Source organism: Siniperca chuatsi, linkage group LG5, assembly GCF_020085105.1.
Source record: "Siniperca chuatsi isolate FFG_IHB_CAS linkage group LG5, ASM2008510v1, whole genome shotgun sequence".
Taxonomy (NCBI): domain Eukaryota; kingdom Metazoa; phylum Chordata; class Actinopteri; order Centrarchiformes; family Sinipercidae; genus Siniperca; species Siniperca chuatsi.
The window spans coordinates 30,120,671-30,140,741 of record NC_058046.1 but is presented as its reverse complement, the minus strand read 5'-3'; the positions used below and the strand labels follow the sequence as shown (position 1 = coordinate 30,140,741).

At 41.0% G+C, this 20,071-nt stretch overlaps 1 protein-coding gene across 28 annotated transcripts in view; it reads right to left on the bottom strand.

Annotated features, from left to right (window-relative positions):
* The window catches only part of LOC122875719 (voltage-dependent N-type calcium channel subunit alpha-1B-like), a 291,644-nt gene that overhangs the window by 203,913 nt on the left and 67,660 nt on the right, over positions 1-20,071 (bottom strand). For 27 of the 28 annotated variants that reach the window (XM_044195130.1, XM_044195131.1, XM_044195143.1 and 24 more), the window contains exon 4: positions 2,257-2,348. In XM_044195130.1, coding sequence (XP_044051065.1) covers positions 2,257-2,348 — 92 coding nt within the window. Of the gene's footprint in view, positions 1-804; positions 830-2,256; positions 2,349-20,071 lie in introns of those variants that run through there. The other variant, XM_044195150.1, reaches the window with a different exon arrangement.

Sequence of the window (20,071 nt, the reverse complement as noted above, 5' to 3'; positions counted from 1 at the left end):
TTACTTCTGGAAATGAGTAAGAGTGTGTGTAAATTAACTTGTGATCTGGAGAGAACATGTGATAAAATATTTCAATAGTAGTACTAAATTGTTTTCCTAATTACATTGTGGTGACTAATGCAATCGTTGCCTGGATTATGTTAACAGGCAACTTTTTTTTATGGAATCAAGCGCTACAGTTATTTACCACAGCAGAGATGCAGGAAAGAGGTCAGGATGGATGGTGGACGTACAAAGTGTGGGACTGTGACCCCAGATTCTGGGGTTTTCACCTTGAGTCCTGTCTGTGGTTAGGTTCAGGCAACAAAAGCACTTTGGTTAAGGTTAGGAAAAGATAAATAGAGAGCGATAGAGATAAATAGATTTATAGAGATAAATAAAGTTTGTATAGACCAAGGCAGATATTTTGACTTGTCATAGTAGGTAAAACACAGACATCAGTCAGTATCAGTCCTTCCTCCTGTCCTCCTCCCCTTGCTACTGCTGTGACTGACCTGCAGGTACCGCTGGTAGAGGGAGGAGGGGCTGGTTAATCTCAGCCAGCAGCTAAGTTTACAAGAATTTGCCAAATTTTAAGGTACATGGCAAACTAAGCCAAACAGTTAGACTGCATACATACTTCATTTTAGCTTGTTTGTAATAATTCGCTGTTAGCCGAGCTGTGGTTGTGTAAAACGTATGGGAGACTGCAGACAGAGCAGTTTATTACTATTGCTATTAATATCGCTTTCTACATGTTTACATGTTTATGCATGTTGAACAGGTGTATTGGATTTTTACTCACAAAGGTTTTAATGCACTTACAGTAATAAGCATAGTTGTCCTCAGCTCAAGTCATCTTCGAGTTATCGTCACTTTGTGTATATGGAGGAGCTCAGCTCTGAGACAGAGAACAGGGCAGAGGCTGCAGCGTGATAATAAATACAGTCTTTAGCCCTGGGGCCCATTTAATATCGGGTTTGGTACCCATCCCTAAATTAAATAATTTTTCTTATTCATCGCATATCAGGCAGTCTTTTGCGATGTGTTTATCGCGCATGTTCATATCACGATGACGATGAAAATACAATTTATGGGTCAGCACTATTATGGTGGATGGTAAGTTAATATATTGTAACTTTATAAATCTCATTTCTTGCTCCTCCACATGGCGTTGAAATACAAAGTAAGTCAACATTTCTTGGAAAGAAGCGGAGAATGACAAGAGAACAATGAGGAGTCTTATGGTGTCCATGTTGCCATTGCCTGGCAGCGGTCTTCTTACGACTTACCAAGCATATCGTGTACACAACATCCCATGTCCCATATGAAGGCAGCATTATTATATGTGTCCCAGTAAGGAGCACCCCTAAGTGGAATGCAGCCATCATTATTGTTATTAATTACACCTGTGCTTTTCCTACTATGACATGTCAAAATGTCTGTTGTGTGTCTATTGTGTTTTAACATTTCCTTACACGCAATGTGTTCTGGTACATGTAGGCACGGTGGAAAAGACTACACGGCTTTCTTTCTTAGAATCAAGGTGTTAATAGTGTTAATGGACTATACCAGCACAGGCTGATCATTTACAACTCTTTTCTTAAAGGAATAGCTGACCATTTTGGAAAACGTGCTCACTCTGAGCGGGATGAGAAGATCAATGCCAATCTCATGTCTGTGTCTTAAGTACAGATCTGGAGTCATGACACGGTTAGCCTAGCTTAGCATAAAGATTGGAAGTAGGGGGGGAAAAGCTAGCTTGGCTCTGTCCAAAAATATAAACAATACGCCTACCAACACTTTTAAAGCTCACTGATTAACATGTTGTTTTTCATTTGTTTAGAAATTCAATTTTATTATTATTTGGTTTTATGGGGAGTTACATGCTGGAACTATTTCTGGACAAACAACCGGCCATCTATCCACCCAGTATGTCTGCGGTATCGGCAGGTGCAGCCCTAGTTGCCAGACACAATCTGCACATGTTTTGGTTTTGGTCGCAATGGTATCAAACTTGGCCACCTCACTGTGACGACAAGCCGACAAGAAATAACTCCAGCACATAACTCCCCGTAAAATCAAATTTAGTTGTTTTTACATTTCTGGTTATGTGTGGATTAAACAAATGAGATACAATGTGTTAATTATCCAGTTCCCAGTCTTTATGCTAAGTCAGGCTAACTATGTCCTGACCAGCTCCGTTTCTGGAATTATCAGTGCTAGTAATTACACCAATTGTGATAAAAAATGTGTTAAAATGTGAAGTTAACTTACTTGGAATGCCGGAGACCAGTTTGAGTGGCCGCAGTACTCTCACCGCCCTGAGTGTTCTTAGATCAAAATCAGCCCCCACAGTGGCCAGGATCCTGCACACACAACAGCAGCATGGTGTCAAGATTACTGGTACTTTTCATTGTCAGCAGCTATTTGTCTAAAAAACACATGTGCAGGAAAAGATTATTATAGGTGCTACATGTATATCAATTAATCATTATCAAATAATTTATGAGGTTGGTAGACAAACTGCAACAGTTGGTGAACTCATACAAGCAACTTTGTACCATTGTTGTTTACAACAAACACCGCAGCACAAATTGGTACTATGCAGATATATGACACTGATATTTTTTGTAACAGCTTGTCTACACACAAGGCGCTTATGCCGTGTTTTGCAGTTGTCCACCTCACGTGCATTTGACAGATCAGATACACTTCTATTTTAATCAATACAGCTGTCTACATAGGCTGTGTATTGGTGTTTTTACGCATTAAGTCTATTTTCTTAAATTTTACACATGTAACTACAATGATTATGTGTTGGGTTCTGAGTGCTGCCAAAACATGGATGACATACTGTACTACTCTAGTACTGCTCTGCTAACGTCCTGCTTTCACTACATGGGTTGTGTAGACACAGTGTAAGGCACCATAAAAGGTTTAAAAGCTTCAAAATGTTGCATTCTTTAAAAAGATAAAAAAAGATGTATATCTACAATATTACTCAGAACATTGTACTATTGAAAAAGTACCAATGACATCCAGCTTGAACAGTATTGACTGAATTACTGGAACTACAGTGACATAGGTGATGAAGTGTGAACTGGAATATCATTTGATAAATGCAGTACCTTGATGATGCTTACGGACAAATGTGGTCACTTTAACAAAATCATAAACAGAAAGCACTCAGTGTTTAGCTTCACCTTCCACAACTTAGAGATGATTTTCATTTATTTTGGCAAACATAAAAGTGCACAATACATGTATATTCAAAGCTTGGAAATAAAGTATTAGAAAATGTCACGTGTCAAGCAGGGAACTTAGGGAAACCAAGGGATTGGACCCAAATTGCAGACAACGGAGGCAGTGCTATGCAGTTCAGTGATTTAATAGTGAAACAAAGACTTACAGAGTGGTGAGGCAGGTTAAGGTCAAATCCAGAATGCAGTTCAACACAAGCAAACCAAAAATAATCCACAGTCCAAATAATCAGGCAAAAAGTCCAAATACCATCCAAAGTAGGGGTGGACGGTATGGACGGCATGACACGGATTTTGCAATACCGTCATTACCATGATAAATGTTTTAGAATATTAAAACTAATGTACTTTAGTGTGGCTCATGCAGGTAGAGGGTTACACACTCATAGAACTGGAGTTAATCTAGTAACTGCTATTTTTCCTTGCTAACGTTGTGCATAGGAAGATGTGGAAGGTAACGTTACGAGCAAAGCTCACCAGTTTCTCTGTTGTTGGCTGCAAAAACCAATATAAACGTGAAGACCAAGTGAATTAACTGTATTTTTTTATGGAAATGTCTCCACAACAACTGGAAAACTCATATGTGTGCTTTTCCTTTTGTGTGCTTTTCCTATAGAGCAGGTCTAGACCGTACTCTTTATAATATTATTTACAGAGAACCAACAAATCCCACTATGAGCAAGCACTTGGCAACAGTGGCAAGGAAAAAACTTCCTTTTAACAGGCAGAAACCTCGGGCAGAACTAGACTCAATGGTGGGCGGCCATCTGCCGCTGCCATGTTGGGTTGAGAGAGAGAGATAGAGGGAGAGAGTGAGAGAGAGAGGCAGAGAGAGAGAATGGGGGTGGGGGAGAGGGAAGCACAAGACAAATTCCACCTAGAATTTTAAAATAGTAATAATGTAATCGTAGTGGTAATATTAATATTAATAAAGTAATAATAGGAATGATAGCCATAGGATTAATAATGACAATGATAGTAACAAAGCCAATAACAACAACTGTAGTAGCAGTTGTCGAGCAGGAACACAGGGGCAGTAGGTAGCCCACAACCACAGATCCAGTATCTGCAGTTCCGGAGGTAGAAATACCTGCTGAAAGCAACAGAAGGAAAGAGGAGAGCGACGAGAAAGCATAAAACTACGGGAGAGAGAAGATGTCAAGTTAGTAACATGCAGTAATGGGATAAAAATGCATATGGATGGAGAGGGAGAGGAGGAGAGAGGCGAGAGAAGAGAGGTGGATCATGGGAAGTCTCCCGGCAGTCTAGTCCAATAGCAGCATAAGGGATGGTTCAGGACTCACCCAAGCCAGCCCTAACTATGAACTTTATCAAAGAGGAAAGTCTTAAGCCTACTCTTAAATGTGGAGATGGTGTCTGTAAATTGCATCTGTTCAGCCGGGAATGCTACAGTAAGAGCTTTACCCAGAAGAACAACAGCTTCACCTAATCAGTCCTACCTCACCTCTGAAAACTGTCTAATGACAACCAAAGGACTTGATGTGATAATCTAGTCCAATGCACTCCTGTAAAGAAAACGGATGCTTCTGAAAATAAAGACCCCGACCAGCAAGTGGAGGCCCCTCATAATGGAACGGAAGAGGAGGAGCTTCACCGTTCTGGTCGACAACGCAACCCCACGGAGAAGATGCATGCATATAAAAAGGAGGAGGCCCTGAAAAGGGAGAAAAGGTTGATTCAGATGTATGAACAATGGAAGGACCTGGCTCGCAACACAAGGGAAGAGCTAAAAACAGACGTTAATGAGAGTCATCTGGTAGCACTTATTAACACACTTGAGAAGGGAAGGGATGATGTTATGCATGTCTACCTGGAAATCAGAGATTACATTGCTCCATCCAGTGACACTAGACACAGAATCGACACTTGTGAAGCTGTGACAAAAGATATTTCGAAGATAATTTTTGAGAGAATGGCATGTCTTGAGGACTTTGACAGAGAAAATGTAACACACAGCCTGCGTGAGTTACTTCATCGCAATTATGCTCACTCTGTCTATGGATCCACAGTCTCACGCCCCACATCATCAAGGTCTACAGTTATGTCCATTGCAGCCAAGCGTGCAGATGCAGCAGCTGATTTAGCAGCCAAAGAAGTGGAATACTCAGTCATACAAGAGATCGAAGCTCAAAAGTGCGAACTGGAAGGCAGAGAAGGATCTAAAAGCAGCTAGAGCCAGACTGCAGGCCTATGATCAAGAAATGGCACAGGAAGTCAGCATTCATTCTTCACACTCACATACAAGGGAACAGCAGGATGTAAGTGTAGCGGTGCAGCAGCATGTAGTTCCATTTCCCATCCAATGTCCTACCAACATCACAGCAACACTACCTTCTCCAAAATCTGATATATCTTATCTCACTCAAGCTGTCCAAGATAGCATAGCCCTGAACAGACTGCCTACAACAGAACCATCTGTGTTCAGTGGTGATCCTATCCAGTTCATTGAGTGGAAGGCTGCATTTGTGTTGCTCATTGATGGAAGGGCCATTTCTTATGCTGACAAGCTGCACTATTTAAAAAGGTATGTTGGTGGGCCAGCTCGTAAGTCTCTTGATGGTATCTTCTACAGAAATGATGATGAGGTTTATAATGATGCATGGAACAAGTTGAACCAAGGGTATGGAAAGCCATTTGTCATACGGAAGGCATTTAGAGAAAAACTAGCTAAAAAAGATTCAGCCTAAAGATGCTGAAGGTTTCAGAGATTTCTTTTGAATGCGTGTCATCAAGCTATGCCTCATGTCAAAGGGCTTGAAATATTGGATGATTGTGATGAAAATCTGAAACTTGTACACAAATTACCAGATAGGGCAGCAGCACGGTGGAACCACCAGGTCTCGCAGACACTAATTGAGACTCATGACTATCCAAAGTTTATAGATTTTGTGACCTTCATGTCAATGGAAGCAGAGGTTACTTGCAATCCAGTCACCTCCTTCAGCGCTCTTCGTGCCTCTGACCCCACTTCAGAAAAACGGAACTTTAAGGACAGTAAAAGAAACAGGGCTAACGTCTTTCACATTCAAACAGCTGTTTTAAACTTGTGGCAAAGTCATTAGAAGAGAAACGGAAATATGTGAAGGAGAACAAGCTCTGCTATGGTTGCATGAGACCAGGCCACAGCGCAAAAGACTGCTGTCACCGTCTATCCTGTGACACCTGTAGAGGTATCCATCCAGCGTGTCTACATGATGAAAACTACACAAAGAAAGCCAACTCTGCCCCAGCCTCAAATCAAGGTGACACAGAAATGGCTACTAGTATGTCTCACAAAGTAGAGAATGATGAGCCATCCACCAATACTTCAATGTTAGTGCCAGTGTGGGTATCAACCGAGAGCAATCCAGCCTCTGAAAAACTTGTTTATGCTCTGCTTGACACCCAGAGTGATACTGTGTTTGTCGACCGAGATCTGAGCAACAAGCTACAAGCTGACTCCTGTCCTGTGAGACTGAAGTTGACAACCATGACTGCAAAAGATGTTGTCATGCTGAGTGAAAAGGTGTCCAGTCTCAAAGTAAGAGGCTTCAGCTCCCCTGTTGTCCTCGCCCTTTTTCCTGCCTACACTAAGGACTCTATTTCAGTGAACCATACCTACATCCCTACTTGTGACACAGCACGACACTGGAAGCATCTCTCTACAATAGTGGACAAAATTCCACAATTGCAGGATTGTGAGGTTGGTCTCCTGTCCAAAGGCTTTGGCACCAATACAGGTGATTTTAGGAGGAGACGATGAGCCTTATGCAGTCCATACAGACCTAAGATGGAGTATTGTTGGTCGCCTGTCTTCACACCATGAATCACAAAGCTTCAACACCATCTGTCATAGAGTCAGCATTAAAGAGCTCCCCCCAATGACTCCAGCAGATGTTATTAAGGTTTTGGAGTCTGACTTCAAAGATGCTGGTGAAGATAATAAAACTGTGTCGCAGGACGACATCCTCTTCTTAACCAAAATGCAGCAAGGCATAAGGAAGAACGATCACGGGCATTACGAGATGCCTTTCCCATTCAAAGAGAGACCTCACTTGCTTAACAATAAGCAGCTTGCCATTGTAAGGCCCAGTCATCTTAAAAGGAAATTGTTGAAAGATGAAAGGTACAAGGAACACTATGTTAGGTTTATGGAAGAGGTCATTGAGAGAGGTGATGCGGAAGAAGTGCATGATAAAGGAAATGTTGGAGAGAAGTGGTACATCCCTCATCACGGGGTGTATCACCCTAAAAAGCCAGACAAGCTCCGTATTGTCTTTGACTGCTCCGCCAAGTACCAGGGAACCAGCCTCAATGACCATTTGCTCCAAGGCCCAGATTTAATGAATAAGCTGACTGGTGTTCTTGTAAGATTCAGACAACATCCTGTTGCCTTTATGTGCGATGTTGAAAAGATGTTTCACCAATTTAATGTGGAAGAAGCAGATCGAAACTACCTCCGTTTTCTCTGGTGGAAAAATGGAGACTTAAATTTACAGCCACAAGAATACCGCATAAAGGTCCATCTTTTTGGTGCTACCTCATCACCTGGATGCGCCAACTATGGTCTGAAACATCTCGCCAAGGAGAATGAGTGTACGTATCCTCTTGGCTCAAAATTCATTACAACAGACTTTTATGTAGATGATGGTGTCACCATTATAGCCAGCGCAGAAGAAGCTGTCCAGGTAGCAAGAGAAGCTCGACAACTGTGTGCCTCAGGTGGTCTCAGACTGCACAAATTTATTTCAAATGACAGAGTTGTCCTGGATAGCATTCCAATTTCTGAACGAGCCATTGAAGTAAAGGCCCTTGACCTCAACTTCGATGACACCCCTTTAGAGAGAGCTTTAGGGATCCACTGGCACATTGATTCTGACAGATTCAGATTCTCTGTTGACCTCAAAGACCTGCCGGCAACACGCCGTGGCATACTATCCACAGTTGCATCACTGTATGAGCACATATGGCCAGTGTTCCTATTAAAGAGTCACAAATGAAGAAGGTAACATCCATTGTGCCCTGGTCGTAGGTAAATCCAGAGTGTCTCCCATTAAGGTGCAGACTATTCCCAGGATCGAACTGACCGCTGCTGTCATCTCAGTTGCCATGAGCTTAAGCAGGAGTTGGAATATGCAGACATAGAAGAGACGGTGTAGTCCCTCATTCGTCCAGGAGTGTTCTATCGTAGAAAAGGTTTCAGTCGTAGTCATCTGGACACTGTTTTCAGAATCAAGACGTTTCGGCTCCCATCCAGAAGTCATTCTCAATTGTGAAAAAAATGGACGGGAACTGGAAATTTAAGCTACTCTGAGTTACATAAGCCCTGCCCTCAAGAAGGAATCTGCCTGAGTATCTGTTAATAGCTAGTTTCACCTGAAACTGACCTAATAGTTTCAAGATGGCCCAGTAATCAGTAATCAGGCCTATTGTTTACTGGCTGCATCTACTTCATCACTGTTAAGTGCCTCATTAGCATGTGATAGGCGTGACCAAGGTGATAATACACTCTGATAGACTTTGGGCAGATTAAATCTCAGACCACCATTTCTGTTCAAAGAGGGGTTCTCTTTCTTCACAAAAATGGCTTCCTGTCACTTTTGAGCCAAGAGGATACTCAGGCAGATTCCTTCTTGAGGGCAGGGCTTATGTAACTCAGAGTAGCTTAAATTTCCAGTTCCCGTCCAATTTTTTCACAATTGAGAATGACTTCTGGATGGGAGCCGAAACGTCTTGATTCTGAAAACAGTGTCCAGATGACTACGACTGAAACCTTTTCTACGACAGACATAGAAGAGCACTTCTGGACCGACTCCCAAGTAGTTTTGGGGTACATTAACAACGAAGCACGCCGCTTTCACATATTTGTGGCAAACAGAGTGTAGAAGATACATCTCAGCTCTATTCCTCAACAGTTGAGATATGTTCACACTAATGAGAACCCTGCTGACCATGCATCAAGGGGTTTAAATGCTGGTGAGATTCTTACATCCAATTGGTTGTCAGGGCCAAGATTCTTATGGAAGAAGGATATACCTCCTGTTGCAGATATTGACACAGCACTAATGACAGAAGATCCTGAAGTGAGACAGACTCAGACACTGAGTGCAGAAACAACAGACCTCTCAGACCGCTTGTCAAAGCTGTCTTCATGGTCTGGAGCGGTCCAAGCTGTGGCTCACCTTGTTTGCCGAGTCCATCAGTCACAGTACGGTAGCTGAACGAGAAGATGCTAAACGCATCATCATTAAAGACCTACAAAGAAACACCTATACAGGGGATATCAAGTTATTGAGCAAGGGGGCCCAGCTGTCACCTAGCAGCAAGCTGTATCATCTTGATGCCTTCCTAGATCAAGAAGGAATACTCAAGGTGGGAGGAAGGCTTTGCAATGCACCCCTACTCAGCTCAGTCAAACACCCAATGATCATTCCTAAAGATCACCATATAACAAAGATGATCATCTCTCAATCTCATGAGAATGTCAAGCACCAAGGAAAGGGCCTTACAATTAATGAGGATCAGATCACAAGGCTACTGGATTCCAGGAATGAGCAGAGCAGTAGCATCCTGTGTGCATCACTGTGTGACATGTCAGAAGCTCAGAATACCCACCGAAGAACAAAGAATGGCCGACCACAAATCCATCTCCACCCTTCACATACTGTGGTATGGACTGCTTTGGTCCCTCTGTCACTAAACAGGGTCGGAAGGAACATAAAGGGTACGGCCTCCTCTTCACATGTCTTAGCTCCAGAACTATTCATATTGAAATGCTAAATGACATGTCTACAGATGCCTTCATCAATGGCCTGCGCTGTTTTGTTGCATTACAGGGAGCAGTGCGCCAAATCAAATGTGACCAAGGCACCAACTTTGTAGGAGCCAAGAATGAGCTGAAAAATGCCCATAAGGAGATTGACGCTGATCGTCTGACAGTGTTCTTAGCTGAGAAGCAGTGTGACTTTGTCCTAAATGCGCCCCATTCAAGTCATGCAGGTGGGGTATAGGAGAGACAAATCAGAACAGTGAGAAATGTTCTTCGCTCAACTATCTCACTCTCTTCTAACAGACTGGACGATGCATCACTGCGGACATTCTTTTACGAAGCTATGGCGATCTTAAACAGTAGACCACTAACAGTTGACAACCTAAACAACCCCAACAGCCTTGCACCTCTCACCCCTAATAACCTGCTTACTATGAAGTCCGTTCCAGCATTACCACCACCAGGCAGATTCATCAGAGAAGACATCTATGCAAGAGAAAGGTGGTGTCATGTTCAGTACCTCGCAGAGCAGTTTTGGAGTCGCTGGCATAGGGAGTATCTTTCCAACATTGCCACCAGGCAGCGCTGGCACAGAGCAAAGAGAAACCTGCGAGTAGGAGATATTGTCATGGAAAAGGCTGATGGTCTGCCTAGAAATGAGTGGCCAGAGTTACAGAGACTACTACAGATAAAGACGGGCTTGTGAGAAGAGTCAAGGTATGTCTTGGTGACCGGAATCTGGAGAAGGATGGTTGTCGTCTCAACAAGCTGTCTGTCATTGAACGCCCAGTCCAGAAGCTGATCCTGTTGCTAGAGACCGTCTAGCTGCTTCCAATAGCAACCATGTGTATCCTTTTCATTATATTACTTAAATTCTAGCATTAAATCTCCATAGTATGGGCACTTTTCGTAAGGTTCTGAGTTAAAGGTAATTTTTTATTTAAAAATCATTTGTAATTTATATTTCTTAACACCATACAAATCATGATTTGGTAGGAGTGTAAATGACCATTAAATCCCCAAGCACTGAAGTAGGCCGTCATCTTTACCTCCAACCTTTGTTTGTTTTGGTTGACTAATAATTCTCGCTGCATACTTAATGTGGACATTGTATTTTTATTTGTTTTATTAAGTCTCCATTTTTTACCTCACATGCTTTTATTTTGAAGTCTGGAAAAGGAAGTGCCCCTTTTTATTGGTACACTTTTTACGTGAAGCGTCATTCTGATTTAATGTTACGAGAGAAAGGATAAACCCTTGGGTACTCACTGTACAAATTTTGTTTAAAAAGGTTTCTTTCTACATCTTAGCTCCTGGCTGAAGGGCACAAGGTACTGTTTTAGTTTTATGTTGTGTGGTAAACTTTGAAGGACTTTGAAGTCTCTTTCTTTAGCTAATGTTATTGCCTCATCAGTGTTTCTCTTGATTTGCACTCCAGATAGATTGTTTACAGTAAATCAGCACTTTATTTGGTAATTGTATATAATTAATTTACGTTTTTCTTTCTAAATTGAGATCGTCAGGTTTACCAAAATTAATTAATTGTTAACTCGGGTGTTTCATGTAACGTAGTTAACATCGCACTCTAAAAGGAGATTGTTATATTTAAAACAATTAATAAATGCATATCGGTTATTACATTAGCCAGTTTGCTAAAATGTGATATATTTACACATTATTTATGATGTAAGCCAATTAATTGCAAATGTGTATTCGTTTATAGATTTATGGATATTTGTATACAATTTGCAGGCAGATGTCTAATGATTGTTTGTTTGTTTGTTTTATTCAGCTCTTATGGGGTTTTTCTGGAAATTGAATTCTTTATAAACATCACTTCCTGAGAGTAAATTGAATCTGTTCAGCTGGGAATGCTACAGTGTCTGCCTCCCGAACCCAAACTGGGACCTGATTCCACAGGAGAGGAGCTTGACCTGGGGCAGCAGGTTGAGGGTAGCGGACACTAACAGGCTAAAATAACTGATCCATAAGACCAGTGACATTGTGGGGGTGGAGCTGGACTCTCTGTCAGTGGTGTCAGAGAGGAGGATGCTGGCCAAACTACATGCCATCTTGGACAGTGTCTCCCATCCACTCTATGACGTGCTGGTCAAACAAAGGAGTACCTTCAGCGAAGGACTCATCCCCCCCAAAATGCACCACAGAGCGCCACAGGAAGTCACTCCTGCCTGTGGCCATCAAACTCTTTAACACCTCCGTCTAAGTGTTAGTCTATATGACCCTAAGTCACTAAACTGGACATTGGATCATTAACATTACTAATAAGCTACACTTAACTTGACAGTACTCATTATTGCACTATTACTTATTACTTATAATACAATGCAATAATATAAGTATATTATTACATTGTATTACACTGTACATACTTATCAACCTCTAAATCCACCTTGGTACTTACACTTATTTTAGCTTTTATACTTATATTCACTTTATACTTAATTTATCTTACCTGTATTATAACGTATTATATTTTGATTTGCTTAGTACTTCTATTCCTTCTATTCTCAAGTGTGCATTGACGTGATAGTGAGCAGCTGTAACGAAAGAGTTTCCCCTTGGGGATCAATAAAATATTTCTGATTTTGATTCTGATAACTGAAGGCTCTGGCTCCCATTCTACTTTTGGAGACTCTAGGAACCACAAGTAAGCCTGCATTTTGGGAGTGCAGTGTTCTACTGTGGTAATAAGGTATTATGAGCTCTCTAAGATATGATGGTGCCAGACCATTAAGAGCTTGGTAGGTGAGGAGAAGGACTTTAAATTATATTCTGGATTTTACATGGAGCCAGTGCAGAGAATCTAATATTGGAGAAATATGATCTATTTTCCTAGTTTTTGTCAATACACGTGCCGCAGCATTCTCAATCAACTGGTGAGTCTTAAGGGACTCATTCAGGCAGCCTGATAATAAGGAACTGCAGTAGTCCAACTTAGAAGTAACAAATGCATGCACTAGTTTTTCGGCATCATTTTGAGACAGGCTGTGCCTGATTTTTGCAATGTTACGTAGGCGAAAGAAGGTAGTCCTTGAAGTTTGTTTCATGTGGGAGTTAAAGGATAAATCCTGATCAAAGAGAACTCAGAGGGTCCTTACAGTGCTGCTGGAGGCCTGGGCAATGCCATCTTGGAGCAACTATATCTTTAGATAATGTGTCTCGGAGGTGTTTGGGGCCAAGTACAAAAACTTCAGTTTTATCTGAGTTTAACATCAGAAAATTGCAGGTCATCCAGGTTTTTATGTCCTTAAGGCATGCTTGAGGTTTAGTTAACTGGTTAGTTTCATTTGGCTTGATCGATAGATATAATTGGGTATAATCTGCATAGCAATGAAAGTGTATGGAGTGTTTCCTAATAATATTGCCTAAAGGAAGCATATATAAAGGTGAATAGAATCGGTCCACAGAACCTTGTGGAACTCCATGACTAACTTTGACATGCACGGAGGACTCACCATTAACATGTTCAAACGATTGATCTGATACATATGATTTAAACCAGCTTAGTGTGGTTCCTTTAATGCCAATTGAATGTTCCAGTCTCTTTAATAGGATGTGATGGTCAGTGGTGTCGAATGCAGCACTAAGATCTAACAAGACAAGTACAGAGACAAGCCCATTGTCTGGTGCAATTAAAAGGTCATTTGTAATTTTCACCAGTACTGTCTCTGTGCTATGATGCACTCTAAATCCTGTCTGCCTCAAATAAACTATTGTTATATAGAAAGTCACACAACTGATTGGTGATTGCTTTCTCATGGATCTTAGAGAGAGAGGGAAGGTTAGATATAGGTCTATAATTAGCTGAAACCCCTGGATCAAGAGTGGGCTTTTTAAGAAGAGGTTTAATTACAGCTACTTTAAAGGAGTGTGGTACATAGCCTGTTAATAAAGACAGATCGATCATATCCAATAAAAAATGATTTATTAACAGGCTATGTACCACAGCCTGTTAATAAATACAGATTGATCATATCCAGTAAAGAAGTGCTAAGGGTAAAACTTCTTTAAGCAGCGTATTTGGGATGGGGTCTAAGAGACAGGTTGATGGCTTAGATTAATTAATAGTTGAAGTTAGTTGAAGAAGGTCAAGGCAGAGGTCAAAGGCAGTCTAAATATGTATCAGGTTTTACAGCTATTTCTAAGGTTCCTGTGTTTGAAGATAAATGGGTACCGGTTGAGGGCAGGAGGTGATTAATTTTTTCTCTAATAGTTAAAATTTTATCATTAAAGAAGCTCATGAAGTCGTTGCTAATGAGGGCTATAGGAATACATGGCTCAATACAGCTGTCAGCCTGGCTACAGTACTGAAAAGAAACCTGGGATTGTTTTTATTTTCCTCTATTAATGATAAGTAGTAGGCTGCTCTGGCATTACGGAGGGCTTTCCTATATGTTTTAAGACTATCTTACACTAAACAAGATTCTTCCAGGTTGTTGGAACACCATTTCCTTTCAAATTTTCGCGATGTTTGCTTTAATTTGCGGGTTTGGGGGTTATACTATGGAGCTAACCTTCTTTGTTTTATTATCTTCTTTTTTAGAGGGGCAATAAAGTCGAGTGTCGTTCACAGTGAGCCTGCAGCACTATCAACAAGATGGTCATCTAGTCCACTGTTATATTGAGACATAGCACCGAATTAAATGCAGATGGGATCACTTCCTTAAATTTAGCTACAGCCCTGTCAGATTGACATTTTTGTGTAATGACGTGTGGTCCAGTAATAGGAGTTCAAAAGTTATTAAATAATGGTCCGATAATGAAGGATTCTGTGGAAAGACTATTCTAAATGTTCAATTTCAATGCTATATACCACAACAAGGCCGAGGGTGTGGTTAAAACACTGTTTTTAAATAAAACACTGTTTTAACCACGTATTATTGCAAAAATCAGGCACATCCTGTCTCAAAATGATGCCGAAAAATTAGTGCAAGCATTTGTTACTTCTAGGCTGGACTACTGCAATTCCTTATTATCCTGCTGCCCGAATAAGTCCCTTAAGACTCTCCAGTTGATCCAGAATCCTGCGGCACGTGTACTGACGAAAACTAGAAAAAGAGATCATATCTCTCCAATACTAGCTTCTCTGCACTGGCTCCCTGTAAAATTTAGAATAGAATTTAAAATTCTTCTCCTCACCTACAAAGCTCTTAATGGTCTGGCACCATCGTATCTTAAAGATCTCATACATACACCATATTATCCGACTAGAACACTGCGCTCCCAGGTTGCAGGGTTACTTGTGGTTCCTAGAGTCTCCAAAAGTAGAATGGGAGCCAGAGCCTTCAGTTATCAAGCTCCTCCTGTGGAATCAGATCCCAATTTGGGTTCAGGAAACAGACACCATCTCCACATTTAAGAGTAGGCTTAAGACTTTCCTCTTTGATAAAGCTTATAGTTAGGGCTGGCTTGGGTGAGTCCTGAACCATCCCTTAGTTATGCTGCTATAGGCCTAGAGTGCTAGGAGACTTCACATGATGCGCCTCTTTCCTTTCTCCTTCTTTCCCTCTCCATCTGTATACATTTTTATCCCATTACTGCATGTTACTAACTCAACATCTTCTCTCTCCCATAGTTCTGTGCTTTCTCGTTTCTCTCCTCTCTCCTTCTGTCGCTTTCAGCAGGTATTTCTGCCTCCGGAGCTGCAGAGTCTGGATCTGTGGTTGTGGGTCACCTGCTGCCCCTGTGTTCGTGCTTCACAACTGCTACTACAGTTGTTGTTATTGGCTTTGTTACTATCATTGTCATTATTAATCCTATGGCTATTCTTCTTATAGCTGTCATTCCTATTATTACTAATTTATTAATATAGACACTACAATTACTATTCTACTATATAAAAAAAATAATTATATGTGGTCTTTGCATTGTGCCTCCCTATCCCCTTCCCTCAAACCCCTCCCCTCTCTCTCTCTCTCTCTCTCTCTCTCAAAATCACCTCTCAAACACGGCAGCGGCGGATGGCTGCCCACCATTGAGTCTGGTTCTGTCCAAGGTTTCTGCCTGTTAAAAGGAAGTTTTTTCTTGCCATTGTCGCCAAATGCTTGCCCATGGTGGGATTTGTTGGGTCTCTGTAATTAATATTATAAAGAGTACAGTCTAGTTATCTCTTTCTATAGGAAAAGCGCGAGATAACTTCTGTTATGAATTGGCACTATATAAATAAAATTTAATTGAACTGAAAACACTGTGGGTGTATGTACACTCTGACATAGGCCAATCGATTCTAATAATGAGAAACGCAGTACTAAGGCTACTAGCTACTTTACATACAGATTTCATGTACACAACATATGATGAATGTAAAAAACATGATAACAATGCATCATGTTTGTTTTGTACGTAAAATATATTAAGTATATAAAATAGTTCAAATCAGCTCCACCACAATCAACTACAACAGAAAAATGTTACACTACAGACGAATGCATCAGTAATAATACAATAATATGATATAAAATAGTAAAACAGTCACAGGGGTCATTTTTCAGCATTATGAGTACTTTTACTTTTTTACTTTACATTTACTTTTGATACTTCGGTACATTTTGTTGATAATACTTACATACTTGTACTTAAGTAATATTTTGAATGCAGGAATTTTACTTGTAGTGGACTATTTTCACAGTCTGGTATTGCTACTTTTACTTAAATAAGGGATCTGAATGCTTCTTCCACCACTACTCCCTCATTACGAGGGGGGCCTAGCTACCGCTCAAAAAATCCCGACTGTTTTTCTGCCCTGGCTGCACAATGGTGGAACGAGCTCCCCATTGACATCAGGACAACAGAAACTCTACATATCTTCCGTCGTAGACTGAAAACTCATCTGTCAGACTGCACCTCGGTCCATAAATAAAAAAATTTAATAAAAAAACTCTTTCTCTATCTCTTATTGTTTGTAAATGGAGCACTTGAAGCAGTTCAGCATATTTGATGAAGCTGATGTATTTGCATGATTCTTGCAATTTTTGGGTTGTATCTGCATGGTTGAATGTACTTATTCTAAGTTGCTTTGGATAAAAGCGTCAGCTAAATAAATTTGATCTAATGTAATGGAATATACATTAGAATCTAATGATGATTTACTTTGTTCCACTGAGCGTGAATACTGAGAACTGGAAGTCTGCTTTGACATGATGTCATGTAGCCTTATCCCATGTGGGACAGGGTATTATGATCATATGACACAACAAATGTTTTCATTCACCAGTGTAAATGTATTCAGAGAGCTTAGTGCTAATACAGTCCTGCCAGGGGCACATTGGTACAGCCTATGCAGTTAGTACTATGCATCAGTCATGAAGCCCAACATGTAGAATACCAATGATCCCAGTATATTTGTATGCAGAGTTGTGTACATCAGTGAGGCGAAGCAGGTAAATGGACAACAGCAGTTCTAAATGTAAATGTTAATCATTCCTAGCAGAAGTTCTTTATAAGCTTGAAGTGACTCTTCCTGGCTGAGCTGCTACACAGCAATAACTCTCTCTGTCTGTTTCCCCCATGGGGGTTTCTGCATGCTCAAGACAATTCTGCACAAAATCCACCATTCCTCCTGCTCCCCACCATCTGCCTGCACTTCACACTTTAAAGCAATGACGCTGGGAAGGAGCAGAGACATTTTCTTTTACTAGCATTCTCGTTTTCTATAGGAGCATAAATGTGTAAGGCAAACTAGCCTTGTACATTTACATTTATTCATTTGGCAGACACTTTTGTCTAAAGTGATGTACAAATGAGGTACAAAGTCACATCAGATCAAAGAGAAGCCTTCGAGAATAAGTGCCTCAACCCAAGAGACAAAAGGTTGTAGTTGCATACAATAAGGCAGAAGTGCATAGAAGTGTTTTTTTGAAAGAGGGAGAGCGAGTGTTACGGCCATGACAGTTTGTCTGCATTCCCTAAGTGTTTCCAGCCATTATTCCCCTGCCCTCTGTCTCCTGTCTCTCCCCTGTCTGTGTGTGTATCTGTGTGTGTGTGTCTGTCTCCATCTACCTCCACTGACTCTTGACTCCAGTGCTTCCACTCACCTGACGATCATTCTCCAATCCCTCCACTCTGCCAAAACACCTGCCTCCAATCAGCGCATCCTCTGCAGTATATCTACCCCAGCTTCTCATCCACTTATCGTCAGATTTTTGTTTCAACCCTCATGGTAGTTACTAGTTGGCCAACACTTGCCCATGCTGAAATTCTTTATCTGTTTGCTTCCATCCGCTAACGTGTGTTTCTTTGTGCCTCAGGATCACTGCTCACCTGCCTGCTCTCCATTTGCTTCTGCCTGCCAGCCACGCCATCTCCACCGCCATTACCTTCACTTTCTCGTTGCCTGCTTATAAGCCACACAATCTCCACCACCGTTACCTCTATTCTGTCTGCTCCGGATCCCAAACCCCAGCTAACTCCCTCACCCTTCTTCCCTTTATTCAATAAATCCTTTTATTACATTCAACCTCATTGTCTGAATCCTGCGTGTGAGTCCAGCCCTATTTGTAACATTAGAGATGAATGAATAGATAGAGAGAAATAGGATTTTCTTTTCTCAAGACAGAGAGGGATTCTGCTGACTGAATTAAGTCCTGTCTCGCAGTAGGCTAGGTCTGAGAGTTAGATGAGAAGATCCATACCATCGTCATGAACTCAATTTGTAAATCTTTTTAACCCTTTCAGCGGACCTTGAGCCAGATCAAGCGGACCAGGCAGGCACCGCGGCTGCTGTGATGGCCCAGGAGTAGAGGAAAGAAAGCCCGGGATAGAGCCATGCTGGCCCAGCTTGCACTTAAGGCTGTTCCTGGCTAATGTCCGGTCTGGACGAAATGGGACACAGGAATCAGATACTGTTGTGCCCACATCTTTACCTGCTCCATCAACATCCCGGATCCGGCGTTCGATGGGCAGACCGTGTTCCGAGCTGACAGAGCGCAAGACTCCGGCAAGATGAAAGGAGTAGGACTCTTATGTTTACAGTGATGTTTGGTGCTCAAACGCAGGCAAAGTGGATAGACACTGTCTCACAAATGTCTAAGTTTTTATGTGAATATGGAAACCATATTATCACTATCTCTATCTGATGTTTACATTCCATCAGACGCAAATTCAAAATATGCACTGCAGAATTATTTCCTGGGTGTATATGTGTAGGCTATAAATAAGAGTGTATATATTGTGTTTTATTTTATGTTACCCTATTTTAATATGAATTTAATTATCTGTTATGTTCTGTGTGTGTAGCATGAAGGGACTACAAACTTTCATTTCATTATACAACCTTGTGTTGTAAAATGATAAATAAATTACCTTGCAACCCTTTACTATTTTGCTTAGTTTTTACTCAATTTATTTAAAGGCCTATGGTATAGTCACTATATGTCTCAGCTAGGTAAAAGTTCATTCTTAACCTTGGAAAAAGTAATTTCACAAAAAACTTTTTGTTTGTTTTTTAGTATGGGATAAATATATTTTGTATTTGTCACAAACAAGGAGTGTAGTGTTGTCATGGGGTCAGTCACTTAGCTGTGGGCTACATCTGAGCCCCATTTATTTTTCAGCCTATATATATTTACTTTTTGGCATATCTGCCCCATGGAAAGTCATGCTACATTAGCCACTAGCAGGTCCTGTTTGTACTGTAACCATGATAACAGACAGCAATCATAAATTAGTAGGTCATACTGATGAACTGTGAACTGTGTATGATGTTTGTGTATTCTGATTTGACTAATTTATGACTCTGAGAAGAAGGGTTGCAAACTTTGTGTCATTCAGATTCAAAGCGTTAATTGTGGAAATGATCATACCCAGGGTTTTCAGTTTACATAAACCTTTACAAGATGAATTTCAATCTTACATCATGCTGGATGGAATGAGATAAAGGCATAAATAATTCCACTGAGAGTAAAAAAGAAAAGCCTTCTCTATCTCACTGCTAATTAATTCAACTTTAAGGCCCTCCCTGCTGGATCACTACTAATTGCAGAAGCAAGAAAGACAGAATGAGCAGAGGGAATAGCCTGTACAATACAATATTCAATTCTTT